The sequence below is a fragment of the Rhineura floridana genome, chromosome 1, assembly GCF_030035675.1.
Source record: "Rhineura floridana isolate rRhiFlo1 chromosome 1, rRhiFlo1.hap2, whole genome shotgun sequence".
In the NCBI taxonomy this organism is placed as follows: domain Eukaryota; kingdom Metazoa; phylum Chordata; class Lepidosauria; order Squamata; family Rhineuridae; genus Rhineura; species Rhineura floridana.
The window spans coordinates 84527091-84542594 of NC_084480.1; the positions used below are offsets into that span (position 1 = coordinate 84527091).

General features: G+C 41.2%; 1 protein-coding gene across 4 annotated transcripts in view; it reads right to left on the reverse strand.

Moving 5' to 3' along the window:
* The window catches only part of C1H5orf63 (chromosome 1 C5orf63 homolog), a 33033-nt gene extending 21217 nt beyond the window's left edge, over nt 1-11816 (reverse strand). Inside the window, exon 1 of one of the 4 annotated variants that reach the window (XM_061608806.1) lies at nt 10618-10735. Coding sequence is in view for 1 of the 4 variants with exons in the window: in XM_061608542.1 (XP_061464526.1) it covers nt 6874-6875 (2 nt within the window). In the remaining 3 variants the exon portion in view is untranslated. The other 3 variants (XM_061608542.1, XM_061608717.1, XM_061608628.1) reach the window with 3 other exon arrangements.
* Nucleotides 11817-15504: the final 3688 nt, after the last annotated feature.

Here is a 15504-nt window from a genome sequence, read left to right on the forward strand (position 1 = left end):
ATTTTTTCCCAAAAACCATAATTTTTGTTTTTTGATAATTTACCTGTAAGGATTCTTTTTTACAATATGCGTCTAAGGTTACTAATAGCCTCCTTAAGCCAATGGGGGTTAGAGAGAGGAGAGTCATATCATCTGCATATAGCAGTATAGAGAGCTTTCTAGATCCTATTGAGGGGGGAAAGAATTTTGGGCCCGCCAATTCATTAACTATATCGTTTAGATATAAATTAAATAAGGCTGGAGCTAAAAGACAGCCTTGTTTTACCCCCTTGTTTGCCGATATAGGTTCGGTTAGTTTATTGCCCACCCTGATTCTAAGGGTGTTGTTTGAGTATAGCTCTCTAATCAGATGTAGGAGACGTTTATTGATGTTGGTAGAGGCCAGTTTGACCCACAGGCGGTCTCTGTCAATAGAATCAAAAGCGGCCGCCAGATCAACAAAGGCGGCATAGAGGTGTTTAGTGGGCCCCATGATCGATTGCTTGGCCAGGAAGAAGAGAATAGCGCAATGATCGATGGTAGATTGCCCTTTTCGGAAACCCGCCTGTTCTGGATAGATAACCGTGTTAGCAGTTTCCCACTCTTCCAACTTGAGTAAAAGGAATCTACTATACAATTTAGCTCCTACATCTGAAAGGCTAATAGGGCGGTAGTTTTTGGGGTCTTGTCTCTCTCCTTTTTTGTAGATGGGTACGACAATACTTTGTTTCCAACCCTCAGGCATATTACCTGTGGTATTAATATAGGTAAACAAGTTTGCCAAAATAGGGGTCCACCAATCTGGGAAATTAAGGAAAAGTTCCAGGGGGATCATATCCTCCCCCAGGGCTTTACCCTTTTTTAATAGGGAAATAAGGGTCCTGATGTGTGATGTTGTGACAGACGGCCAATTTGTAAGGTCAGCCAGATTTAAAGATGGACACAAAGCGATGGGAGTGGCCGTTATAGTGTAAAGTTTTGTATAATGATCATGCCACATGGAGGGAGATATTTGGGCGAAATCATTATATTTAGGCACATGCGCTCCATTAGTTACTATGTTCCAGAACAGACGTTCGTTGCCCTCCAAAAGGGCCTGGTTAAGTAGCTGCCATTGTGCACGTGCATAACTAAGCTTTTTTTGTCTCAAAAGAAGTCTGTATGAAGAACGAAGGTAAGCAAGATGGTGATAGTTAAATGAGGAGGAGTTTCTTCTTATTTTCCGAGCATAGTTGGCTAATTGACGTTTAGCCACTTTACATTCGGAGTCAAACCACCTCGTATTATTCATAGAAGTAGCTTTTGGAAGGCCTGTAGAACTCACCACTGGTTTAAAAAGAGAGATAATATTTTGATAAGAATGTATAGCATCCATCTCACCCATATTTCCCTTAATGAGAGATGGAATGACTATACTCTCAAACAATTTTGCAATAGTAGTTTGAAGAGTTGGAGACCATCGTAGTCTACGGGCGGCTGCTTGTAGCGCCTCAGTAGACGGTGAAATCGGGGAAGACCAAGGATGGCACTGGGATAGAACTGTCAAGGTGGGGAAGTGGTCACTATCTATTCTATTCAATACCTTAAACTTATAGATCTGTGAAAAAAGTGTACTTGACACAAATGTGAAATCTATCACACTGGCTCCTAAGTGGGAGCAGTATGTGAAGGTTCCATTTGATTGATCTAAGCTTGAACCATGAAGGCACTCTAAACAGTGCATATGGACAAGTTCTATGAGTCGCAGGCCTTGTTTATTCCTTATCTTATCTTGGGAAACTCTGTCCCTCGGAGAAATGCTGGGGCGGGCGACATGATTAGATGCGGTTCCATGAGACCATCCAGATCCCAACCTAGCGTTGAAATCACCACATATTATTATCTTAGAGGAAGAGTAGTGACATTCTAGGAAAGCTAGGTAATCAGAAAATTTGTCCCAAATACTGCCAGGAGCTAAATTTCGCGCCATGGTAGGGGGAAAATATACATTTATGACAATAAGGTCTCCCATCGTTAAGCCATGTAGCCAGACGCCCTGCACACACTATTCGCAATTTGTGTCAACTGGGTATATATCGATCATTAGATTCACAGAAATAAAAATACAAAGACCCCCGCTCCTTCTGCCCTTACTCTTAGATTTGATCGCAGGAAGCGTGAAGGAACGGAAGCCGTTTAAAAAGATGGGTGTTTCTGAAGTCATCCATGTTTCTTGTAGGCAAATAATCTTATATTGCTGAAGAAAGAGGAAAAAGTCCTCTTCCCTAAATTTATTTGCCCAGCCCATAATATTCCATAAGAGTATTGACAGCTGTCAATTTGTAGTTGGTAATTCTGTTCGGTTGGTAGCATAAGTATTACAGATCATAGATTGTATCAAAGATATCTTCCTTGGTGAGGGGATCTCTCTAGTGGTCACAAGTTTGGGGGAAGCCACTAAATGGCTATTTTTAAGGGAGGGCTGATCATCCTTAAGGTGCACACTCAAATCAGTCTTTTCCTCGTTCGGTATGTCTTTGGCTTTAAACCGGTTCCCCGTTGGCTGCTCATGGATAAGAGAGAGGCGGAGGGTGAGTTGGACCAGTCTATCAAGGATTTTATCTCTTTCAAGCGTAGGCAAAAAGCTGAAAGACTGGAATAAGGCCTGTTCCTCTTCCACCGGAGGATTAGTGTTCCAAAACTCATTCATGCCAGCATTTGATGGTACGGTTTGTAACTGATTTTGTGGGGTTAAATTATCCCATCCCGATGGTAAAGACTTATTAAAATTTGGGGTCAAGATGTTCGAATTATTTGGATGCGACCGGGTTGTAGATCTAGAAACGTTGGCAGGAGTTATGGGTTTGGGTAGCTTAGAGAGATTTAAATCATTACTTTGATGTTCTGGCGAATCCAAATCAATCAGCATATCCTGGTATGGATGAGAGGGAGGCACCATATTATTTTTTGGGATAGAGCAAGGAGAAATTAACCTCACGGAAGGCGCCAAATTCTCAAAAAGTCTTGATGTAAATATATCTAACTCAGCCAGATTATCTCTGTAGGACCATACATTGTTAGTTACCTCGGGAAGGGGAAAGGAGACCACCGCCCTAGCTCTAGTATTGTTAAAGTAGAGGTATTCCACCTTTACAATATCGCTGGACTTTAGGTGCGTTGACATGGCCTTATTCACAATAGAAATGAAGTGAGATTTTCTGAATCTGGCACCTGGTTGGCCACTGTGAGAACAGGATGCTGGACTAGATGGGCCACTGGCCTGATCCAGCAGGCTCTTCTTATGTTCTTATGAGAGTAGGATGTATATAGCCCCACGGCTTAGGATAGTTTTCAAAGACCAATTTTGTTCTATTAAGCACAAGATTCCATTGTTGTGGTAGATGCAAAGGTGAAGTGTTTTGGGGAGGTTGTACATTTACTAGAACATCACTCCATGGATCCATGGATCCTGATGTGGAATACGATGAGATGGACTTACTATAGCAGGGTTATCATACTTCTCCTTCAAATGGACTGGGAGGAGAGAACTTGTTTCAGCCTCAACAGTTTTCGATAAACACCCCTTGTTTAGAGGTGTCTTGCGACGCGGGTTAGAATTCTTATTGTCCTTTTTCGTTAAATTTTCCAAGATATGAAATAGTCTGTTAAAATTCATCTTGTTATTTTGGGTAGATTTATGTGACTTGATGTTTTTAAAATTTTTAGACTTTTTTTTGTGAAATGCCGGGCCCTTTTTCTTTATCTGCCTAGCTTTTAAGGAGACGGTCTTCTTGGCCATGAGATGGTTTGAGAGATGCGTCTGTGTTGTTATCTGTTGTGGAGGCGGGGTGGCACGGTATATAGCTACTAGGGTTGTTAATAATGAATTACATTCATTCAGAAAGGTTTTAATATGCTCTAGGTCCGTCACCATCGTAAGAATCGAGCCTAATATGATGTCATCTCTAGGAGAGGGATCGATCACTAGCACTTGTTTGTTGGTCTCATCCGAAGGTCGAGCAGGGCAAGAGTCAGTGGAGGGGCTCATATCTGGAGATTTAGCTAGACGGGTATATGATTCCGAGAAGGAGCCCGACAGTACAGAGGTTGGATCGTGTGGGAGGTTACCAACTAATGAGTCTGTAGAGGCCATCAGGGTTCCATTTCCAATACAGTCATTTACAGATTTTGGGTGATTTAAATTTTGCCTTCCTGCTAGTTCAATTTCTGTGGCTAAATCCAACATCGCAGAATCATTTCCTATATTATGTGAATAAGCCTTTATAGGAAGGGACCAATCCAAAGGAGGAGTAGCAGCTTGCCATGTTTCCCTTTCGTTGAATTGCTGTGATGAAGTGGGATAAAAGTTCGTTATTTTTAGCTGCCCCTTTAATTCTATAGAAGTGTTTGCATCAGGCACTCTCGGTCGTCTCTGGTTCTTTGTTTTTTTATATCCTAATATTGTTGTAAGCGGTCTGCTCATTTGAACTTCTCACTAGCCTGCATTCCCCTGACGAAGGCCTGAAAATCAACAGGCTGAAACACATTGGGTTTTTACAAACAATAATTTTCCACTTTTCTAGCATCTTGGTTTCTGCCCTCCTTTTCTTTTTTTTCCTGGTTTGGATACCAGCCACTTTCTGTTGTCACTGACTCAGTATAAGGCAGCTTCCTATTCTGGTTTGTAAGCAGCCAGTTCCCAGATTCAGAAATCACAGGAAATGGTAGTGTGACAAGCCAGGATGTGAGCAACTTAGCTGGCACAAAAAGGAGAGAAGGGATAGGGAGGGATAAGGAGAGAATTCCTTCTAAAGTCTGATAAACCATGATTTATCAAACTGACATTGTTACATCTGAACTGGGACACAGTCTCCCCATATTCACACATACTGCCTTGGCTCTGAAATGTTTCATAACAAGACAGCATTTTTTTTAGGCTGGCCAGGCTACCAATCTTTTCAGTTTTTTCCTTCAACTAAGAACCTGGCCACTGCTCCTCTGTCCTATGAAAAGGGAACCTGAGTAGAATCTGAGTGTCTTTAATGAAAGATGGTGTTGAAAGTTTTCCATCTGTATAAAATGCAGCCAGCATTCCAATGTTATCTCAGAGTAAGTGACACATGTACAAGCCATTCTTTAGAACTGCAAAACTCTGTGGATGGCAGTCAGTTCAAGCTGTGACATAACTGTCTAAGGCAAACAACGATGTGTGTACAGATATGGTGGGTTGCCAAACCTTCCAATTCCATTTTTGGATGCTGATGCAATAAATTCATGGGAATCTCTAGTTTACTTTTTGCAGAAAGTTTTTAGCCCTGACAGATGACAAGAGCTAAGCTAGATGAGACAGGAGATATGCAATGGGATCTCTTGCCTTTTTAATCTTTTTTTTACGGAAAATTAAAAGTGGTACTTCAGAGATAGGAATTTAACCCTTCCCCTTTCCCCATGCCAGCTTGCTGATATAAATTGTTGGAAACATTGGGATGCAACTCAACTTGCTGGTGGGTTTGCATGGAGAAAGAGCAGATAGAAAGGGGAATCTCCAAGCTTTCTCCACTGCCTCACTATCTGCACTGACCTCCCTTCAGGCATGTAAACCAATACTCTTAGGATTGCTGTCCTAATTTCCTACTCCTTCCTTCTTTTTCATCCCACTTGACAAAGGAGACATCTTTGTCTCTCCCTGTACTGAGATCAAAGGAGCAAGCATGGCTCCTTGCATCTCCTACTTAGTTAGCTAGAACTAGGAACTCTTTTCTATCCAAGTGTGTATTTCCTATAATAAACTAAGCTTTCTTATTTTTCATGAAAAAGTCTCTGTGTGATTGAAACCAAGGTAAATCAGCTCATACAAAATTCAATATACAGCCACCTTCCAAGCTGTGTATGGTAACTAAGTTAGTCCAACATAAATTGCCCCTAGTACAAGCTGCTATTTGTCCTGTAGACAAAATCATACAGATTCAAAAGCATAGAAGAATGCCGTGTAGATCATAAAGTTTCAAAAACCACAACCATGACCAGTACTGTCACTTTTAAATCTCATGTTTCTTAGAAGTCAAGTCATGATTACCAAAGCAACTAATGATGATAAACAGACAATTTCCCAAATAGGAAGAGAACCCATTACCCATGCATTATGTGATGAGGGAATATTGTGCTGTTGGTGCTCAGTCTGGGTCAACTCTAATTTAATGCCAAGAATAATAATTCAGAAAAGTTTGCATGTACATTTTAATGAACCTTTTTTAAACACAACTTTTCAAATGCTAAATAAGATTCAACAAAAGCATGGGAAATGGTTGTAGTGTAAGATATGAGTACAACGAACAGAGTATTTTGTTAGTTATAAACCATTCTAGGAAAGCAAAACTTAAAATAAGAGCAAAATTATTAAAAGATGAAGATGTTTTCCTACTTTTGTACAGAATTAAACTGCCGTACTGGGCAGAGCTAACGTTGATACTAAAAGATGGGTCACTCTATATTTGGCTAACCGAATAGCTGGAAAACTGTTCCTGTTAGCATGTAAGATTTTAAAAATCTACCAAGATATGCAAAAGAAACAATCAGATTGATCTGCCATAGACTTCCTTGAGGGTTTGTGTGTTTGTGTGTGTGTGTGTTGCCCATAATTTGGAGATCTCAAACTTTTCCAAACCATCTCTCTTACCTACTTAGTTACCTCTATGAATTCTACAGCGGTAAGAAGTTATCAGCCTTCTCCTGTTGTGCAGGATCCTTTTCAAAATGTTTTCAGAGTGAATGAAACAAAATTGTATGCAGAAAATACTACCAGCAATCAGATGCATGAACAATATTATTGTAATTCAAACTCATACAGCAGAAAACTTTGTTTTAGGTGCTTGATAAGTATTATCTCTAAAGATGAATAAACATATATATACCTACATTTCTTGCAATATCTCTGTGCCCCCTTACATCCATCCTAGGCTGGATCCTGAGTTGGATCCTCCCAAACGACTGTAATCCAGCAAGAAGAAGAATGGGAAGCCATTTCGCTGATTCACCAGGCAGGCTACCTCTCATGCTATTCTAGAAGATTCCCCAGCCCTCCCAAGCACTTTTTCAGAGGGCACAGGGGCTGAGAGGGAAAGAAGAATTGGCAGAATTGTCATCACGCCTTTTGCCAGTGGGAGAGTCTCATGAGCAGAGTTCCATGTATGGGAACTCTAGATCCAAGCCAATGTGTGTTAAGTGTTATGAAGTTTCTTATGCAAGGTCTACTTTATATTAACAAAAGTTGATTTAAGAGAGCCTGTGGATCATATTTCCTTCCCTATAGATTTCAGATGTTGCTGGAACAGAGACCAATTAATTCAGCCATTCAAGTCTGGACAGCCATTTTGATTTTATCATTCCCTACTTTCCCCAGCAATCAGTGCAGATACAGGCTCTGGGCCAGTGATATGAATGCAAGACAACAGGTGTCTGCAGTTGGGCTTTTCTATATGGACTTGAATAACAGCTCCCCTGTGTTTCCATTCTAGAAGCTGTGGGAGAGAAGGAAGGTAGGAGGAATTCTCATTCAAACATTTTTTTAAAATTCTTTATAGCCATTCCTTTGTAGGGTTGTCATTTTTTGAACTAGTTCCTGGTATTTTTAGCAGCAGTTTTACTTACAACAATTTAGCAGGTGATAACAGCCCTGTTCATACACAACTCCCAAGGTAGCCAACGTGATGCCCTCCAGATGTTATTGGTCTACAACTCTCATCATCCCTGAAAACTGGCCATGTTGGCTGAGTCTGATGGGAGCTGGAGTTCGATAACATCTGGAGAACATCCTGTTGGCTAGCCCTGCTTTACTCTCATATACTGCCATGTCTAATCAGGGCTGTGCTTTTAGCCCTAACAGTCATGAACAACAGTGGGTTGCATTTAGCTGTCTGCAAAGAAACCCTATGCATGAGCACCTGCTTGTGTGCTGGATCTCCACATGACTGGGACACATATCCAGATTGTGCAGAACTCCTATATGCAAGCAGTGGGTTGTTTTTTTTGCAAACTGTCCCATGCAGCACATGCTTGTTAGAGGAAGATGTAATGTTGGGGCTAAAAACACAGCCCTGTTCCAGATTAAACACAGCAATGTTCTACATTGAACACAGAGCTACACTGAACAGAACCAATGTGGTGTAGTGGTTAGAGTGTTGGACTAGGACCTGGGAGACCAATGTTCAAATCCCCATTCAGCCATGAAGCACACTGGGTGCCCTTGGGCCAGTCGCTGCCTCTCAGCCTAATGTACCTCACAGGGTTGTTGTGGGGATTAAATGAGGAGGGAGAGAACTATGTACACCACTTTGAGCTCCTTGGAGAAAAAGTGGGATGTAAATGCAGTAGCAAATAAATAAATAAATAATAACATGCCAGTGATGCGTAAATAGGGCTATTGTTTGCCATCATGCCATGGAAAATGTCATCTTCTGATTTCTGCATATCAAATCTCTGTTAAATAACACAACAGCCTTGCTGAATGAGACAAGAAGTCTATCCTAGTGTTCAGATTCCACAAATGACCAGATGATTCCAGGACGTCCACAACCAAGGGGCAAAGGAAACAGACCATTCCTGTTATTTGTCCCACAGCAACTGGAGAGCCAAACTGGATGTGATATTAAATGCATAAAAGCATTCCATGTGTCTACTGTTCCCACCCACCCCACCATTAGGACTTGTGTGTGTGTGTGTGTGTGTGTGTGTGTGTGTGTGTGTGTGAGAGAGAGAGAGAGAGAGAGAGAGAGAGAGAGAGAGAGAGAGAGAGAGAGAGAGAGAGAGAGTGTAACTCTTTACCCCACTACAGTGCTGATGAAAACTACCCTCCTTAAGTTGCTGTTAGCACTGGTTGGGAAACTTTCATTAGTGCCAAGTGTTGCCTCTCCATGGCCAAAAGTCACACATTTAACATCATGTCTAGTATGGTCCTGGTGTTCGGCGGTACACTGGCATTTTGCTATCATGGCTCACCACTGTTGATAGATCTGTCCATGAAAATGTAACAGGTCCAGGCCAGAACATTTTTTTCCTGGTCAGCTGGCAATCTTGTGGTCACATGTTGTTATTCTAATACAAAGCCATCTCAAAGCATGCCACACATTATTAATATGTGTAGTGTACTATCACTCCATTTATTCTAAGGCATGATCTACACCAGGTCTATGCAATAGAATTGGAGGGAGGGGGAGGATGATGTTAGAAGGTGAGGGAATGCCTGTGAGGGAAAACATGTTTTAATGCTCCCCTATGTCAGGGGTAGGGAACCTGTGGCTCTCTAGATGTAGTTGGACTCTAACTCAGTTCAGCTCTAGCCAGCATGGCTAATGTTCAGGGATGATGGGAGTTGTAGTCCAGCAACATCTGGAGAGCTACAGGTTCCCTAGTCCTGGCCTAGGTAAAATGAACCAACTGACAAGCAAAAAATCCCTTTAAGAATAAAACTAGCAGAGCAGGGAGCAGGCTGTGCTAGAACCTGGTGCCCTAATACACTAGTCTGTGTAGTTTATACAAGAAGTTATCCTGTGGCAGGCATTCAATAATGGTATCACCCTCCTGAAATCTGAAGGTGACACAGCAGACTCTACCACCTCTAGATTCTGCTGCTCTTAGAGACCAGCAACTCAAATGGGAGGCCATGGGAAAAGAAAGTCAAGGGAAAGAAATGAAATATGTATCTTTGAACTAATCAAATAGTCAACGATTGTGCTGAGAAAGCAATGGCATAAACCTGAGGTCACAATTCAACCAATATAATCTCCCTTCCTTGTCACAACTTTACTATCCTTTCCTCTCATCTTGCTACAAGACAATGGCATACTTTACATGTTACCCATTTTCTTCTGCAAATTTAGGTGTGAAAGCATACTATTTTGTACTAGTGCATGATAAAATATTTTGATGATGGTGAGCTTTCTAGCACAAGCAAAGCAGATATTTGAAGGTCTTAAATTCCCCTATTAGACAGTGAGCCCTAATGAACACAGTGAACTTTACTTCTGAGTAAACATGCACAGGAAAGGAGAGCACTGCTTATCCAAATCCTCTGCTGTCCATCCCGTCCAGATGTACAGGTTAATGAGAGACATTACTGTAACAACAACTTTCAGCAAAACCAACAAGAGTCTTGTGGCACCCTAAAGATTCAACAAGTTTATTATGGCAGAAGCTATTAGAACACAAAAGCTTGTCCCACAATAAAAGTGCTTGTATTTAAGGTACCACGAGATTATTTGTTGTATTTACTATTTAGCCTGTCTATTGTCTTGGTATTTGAATATTGTTTTAATGTGTAATATGTGAATAGTGTTATTTACACTCTTGCTTACTACCATGGAATCATCTGATGACAGGCAGTTAAGAAAAAAATTAAATAAATTAAATAAACAGATAAACGTTTACAATGCAGCCCTATGCATGTCTGCTCGGAAGTCCAGATGAGTTCAATGGGGCTTTCTCCCAGTAAGTGGGTTTAGGATTGAAGCCTCACGCTGTTGTTGCTTGTTTTTTAATGGAAAAAAAAGTTTAATCTTTTTTACAGTATCCTTGAAAGGCCCTCCAGAGTAACACCCCCTCCCACATCCACACATATTTGCAAATACGAAGTGTAGGGTCAAAGAGAGAAATCTGCAAACAAACCTCTTTCTGATTGGCTAGACTAGAGAATGGTACTTCTGAAGGAAAGGGGAAGGTTTTCTTAGCAGCTGAACATCAGAAGTACTGCGATACATATTAAACGAATCTCTCTTCTCCATGCACTAACCTCAGGCTTATTGCACCCTTCTCCTCTAGCCAACAAGAGGCTATCGGCTTGTGCACGACCTGCCTTTGTTCAATTTCCTGCAATGCACTTAGATAGGATGAGAGATGGGATGATTAGATCCACGCTCTAACCTTTTCTATTTCTATAAACTCATGTCCCCGGAACTTATGGAGATAAATTCGACTCATACGCACCGCCCGGCTTCCGGGTTGAGCCGAATTTTTCAGTTTGCGCTGCGTGAGGAGTAAAAGATCTCTACGTCTGCCTCGGCTAGAGGAAGGCAGTTTAACTTGGCTTAAAATGTACTGTTAGTAAGCTTTTCTTATGTAATAAAATATTAATAAACTTGGATTGCACTGGTTTGCCTGGTGTATGGTTTTATTCAGTCTTTGTTTTCACTGGAAATCCAAAACAGCCACTGACAGAGGAGGCATAACTTCCACTGCACAGGAGCAGCATTTAATAACAGTTCTGAATAGTGCACAAAAGGGCGATGTTACTAAGCACGCAATAAAAATGGACAACATTACAGGGCTGTCGTGAGCCACTTTCTTTCAGCCAGATCCACCCTTCAGCTCCAACCTGTCAAAAAAGGATAAGGCAGACTGCAATCCTATACACATTCACCTGGGAGTAAGTCCCACTGAACTCAATCGAGCTTACTTTTGAGTAGACATGTAGAAGATTGCACTGCCAGGGATGGGGAACCTCTTGTTCGCCAGACGCCTTTGGACTCCAACTCCCATCAGCGGCAGCCACCATTGCCCGTTGTCAGAGATGATGGGAGCTGTAGTCTTGCAGCATGTGAAGGGCCACAGGTTCCCCACCCCCCCTTTAAACTTTTTTAAAAGTTTTTTTTTCTTAACCTGAGTTAGAAATAACACGAACTCCTATCTTTCCTACCTTCTAGATTTTCCAGGGAGGCGGGAGAGACAGAAGCTGTTGCCCAATCATCGCGAACTCGAACATTCTAAATTCTTCCATTGGTTCATAATGAGTCCCTATGGAATAATTGTGTAAAAAGGAACCAAGAATTTCGAGCACCAAACAATGGAATTGTGTCTATCTGTTTAACTCTATGGGAGCTGACACCAAACGCCAACCGGAAAATGAGACAGGAAGTCTAGGCACTTTAAACCTTTCCGTGCACAAATGAGAAAGGGGCTGTTGGGCTACAGGCGAATTATAGACTGACACTTCCTTTGCCCGCACCCTGGATTTCAAACATATTTTGGAGCTATGACTATCTCTCACTGTAACTAAGAAAACAGTTAACGCTTTTTAAATGTCAGGGTTTGTAGAGGATTTTTTTTTCGTTTTTAATTTAATTTTTTTTAAAAACTGCCCTTCTCAAAGTTGACCAGAGAAAAGCATCTGAACGGGAGATTTCGAGCAGGGAAATGGCAGCAAAGGAAAGATTTAACAGTTTAAGCAGCGATACACACTCTTCCTCAGGTCCTCTTGAGGCTGCTTTTTAAAAAATTAAGAAAGTTACACATAATTGCCTTACAGTGCAATTCTAACCATGTCTACTCAGAAGTAAGTCCTATTGAATACAATGGGGCTTACTCCCAGATAAGTGCAATTAGGGTTGTAGCCTCACTCAATGTTTAATTTAGCCATAAATCATCAGCTGTCACAACATCTCATGGCATTAATTAAGTACTAAAGTGCTTTCTTTTGTCTGAAAAGTGTATTAACTTGGTTTGGCAAAGTCCCTACCATTGTATTTGATATAAAGCTACTGCATTATTTGACGTAACATGGTAGATAAAATAATGAATCACTTCCTGTCAGTAGGTAAAAACAAAGAACGTCCCAGCATCCTGTTGAATATTCTAATCCTGCAGCCAATGAGGAAAGCAAGTGTTCTGTACCTACATAGACGACCCATGTATCATAGAATCATAGAATAGTAGAGTTGGAAGGGGCCTATAAGGCCATCAAGTCCAACCTCCTGCTCAATGCAGGAATCCAAATCAAAGCATTCCCGACAGATGGCTGTCCATCTGCCTCTTGAATGCCTCCAGTGTCGGACAGCCCACTACCTCCTAGGTAATTGGTTCCATTGTCGTATGGCTCTAACAGTTAGGAAGCTTTTCCTGATGTCCAGTCGAAATCTGGCTTCCTGCAACTTGAGCCCATTATTCTGTGTCCTGCACTCTGGGAAAACTGAGAAGAGATCCCGGCACTCCTCTGTGTGACAACCTTTCATGTACTTGAAGAGTGCCATCATATTTCCCCTCAGTCTTCTCCAGGCTAAACATGCCCAGTTCTTTCAGTCTCTCCTCATAGGGCTTGGTTTTGAGTCTCCTGATCATCCTTGTTGCCCTCCTCTGAACCTGTTTCAGTTTGTCTGCATCCTTCTTGAAGTGCAGAGACCAGAACTGGACGCAGTATTCAAGATGAGGCCTAACCAGTGTTGAATAGAGGGGAACTAATACTTCATGCGATTTGGAAACTATACTTCTGTTAATGCAGCCTAATATAGCGTTTGCCTTTTTTGCAGCCACATCACACTGTTGACTTGTATTCAGCTTGTGATCAATGACAATTCCAAGATCCTTCTCACATGTCATACTGCCGAGCCAAGTATCCCCCATCTTATAACTGTGCATTTGGTTTCTTTTTCCTAGGTGTAGAACTTTGCATTTATCCCTGTAGAATTTCATTCTGTTGTTTTCAGCCCAATGCTCCAGCCTATCAAGGTGCCTTTGAATTTTGTTTCTGTCTTCCACGTTATTAGCTATGCCCCCCAATTTTGTATCATCTGCAAATTTGATAAGCATGCTCAGTACTTCCTCATCCAAGTTGTTAATAAAAATGTTGAAGAGCGCTGGGCCCAAGACCAAGCCCTGTGGTACCCCACTCATTACTTCCACCCAGTTTGAGAAGGATGTAATAAGATAAAGTAGTAATAATTTCACATGAAGATGGCAAAGTTGACTCCAGGCCATTCTCACAGTACAGCTTCTGTTATACAACAGGGATTCTGCATAGAATGGCCACAAGTAACTGGTGATCAAAAACTTGGCCTCTCTTGTTCTTGTGGCACCATTTGAGTTCTCATGCATTTTAGATCAACAGGACTTGTAGGCTGGAGCCATTTATACTATTATCTTCTTGTCAGTGAATAATCCTGCCAGTGGAATAGGGAAATGTCAATGAATGCAGAGAAATCCTAGTATGTATACCAAAGAACTGAAACATAATATTAACCATTTTTAAAATCCCTCTCCAAATAACCCACATAGTTTCACCACTCAAAAGATCTGCTTGTTTGCAATCTAATGTGTGGAGGAATCGTCCAAACAGCAATCAGGTCCAGAATCCATGTGACTACTTAAGAAAAACAAGTGATAGTTTCATCCAAAGGGATTGCTATCTTTCCTTTTTTTGTCTGAGGGCCACATTTACCCTTGGCCAATCCTCTGAGGGCCACATACCAGCGGTAGGTGTGGCCAGTCACACTCTTGCGCAAATGCTTTCATGCGCCCATGTTCAGACAAACACAAATGATACACGCACAAAGCCCCTCCCTGCTTATCAACTGGTTAATCAGATGATCAGGGAGCCTTCAGCTGCCAAAACTGATGAGTTATTGGGGGCCTGGGATATTTAATGGGGAGCCAGACCTCCAGAACAAGGATTGGTCACCTATGCTTTAACCTATCAGCTTCTTTAGACAGTGGTACACTTGGACTGGATGCTTGACGCTGAAGTCCAGGAATCCACAGCCCAGGGGGCATCCAAATGACCATGCAAAGAGTGGCAAAAAGGCCTTACATCAGCACCAGGGGCAGCAGGGGGCATGCCAGGGTTCTGTAGGGCTGACACTGGTCACTCCAGCATCATTTCTTATATTTTCTATTTTAAAAAAATTATAATCAGAGAGCAACTGTACTGTCCAGGGTATGTACATGGTTGTATATGCTTGTTTTATTATTTTTATTTTTAAAATATATTATCCTTTTCTATAACAAAAAGTTGCTTATTCCCAAGTAAATATGCTTAGCATCAGGACCGCAGAAGCAAGAACCATTTAATTCTTGTATTTGTGATGGTGCTATGATTTAAGTTAATTTAAAATGTGAAACTGCACATGCTCAGGAGTATTTCTTTTTCTAAAACAAATCAGGGTTGGCAAATGGAAGCAAGTACATATTTAATAACTCATTCAATGTTTGCCTAATTGCCATAGCAACACCTTTTGTCAATTTTAGCTAAAGTAGGAAAGTGTGCATTTTCTCATTAAACATAGTGCCTAAACATTTAAGATTCTCCCTTTTTGGACATCTCCTTTGTCTTGCTTGAACACTTCTTAAATTTTTATTTGGATTGTTCCAGTTTTTCATGTCATAAATCTTGTGACATATATCTAAACAAGACAACTAATAGAAGAGAAAAGATGAAAATAGTGATTCCTTCCTACTACAAGGGAGGAAAATGCTAATTATTCCTTCTGGAATACAAACAATTTCCCACTTAGAATGTTATTTAGGATATTGTACAGTTGTTGCATCTCTTCAGTTGTGCAAAGCACCCACAATCTCTGGCAGTGTTTGCAATCTAGCAGTGGTGGCTGTGGGCTCAGTGTCAGTGGGGCAGTGGAATCTGCTCCAGGTTTTAGTCTGAACTTTCAAAGAGCTGTCCAAGGTGTTCTAAAGAACTCGACAGCTTGCACACTATTTTGTGACATTTGCTTGGCCAAAAAATGTATTACCCTAATATGGATTTTGTTTTTGTTTTTCTTATAGACAAAT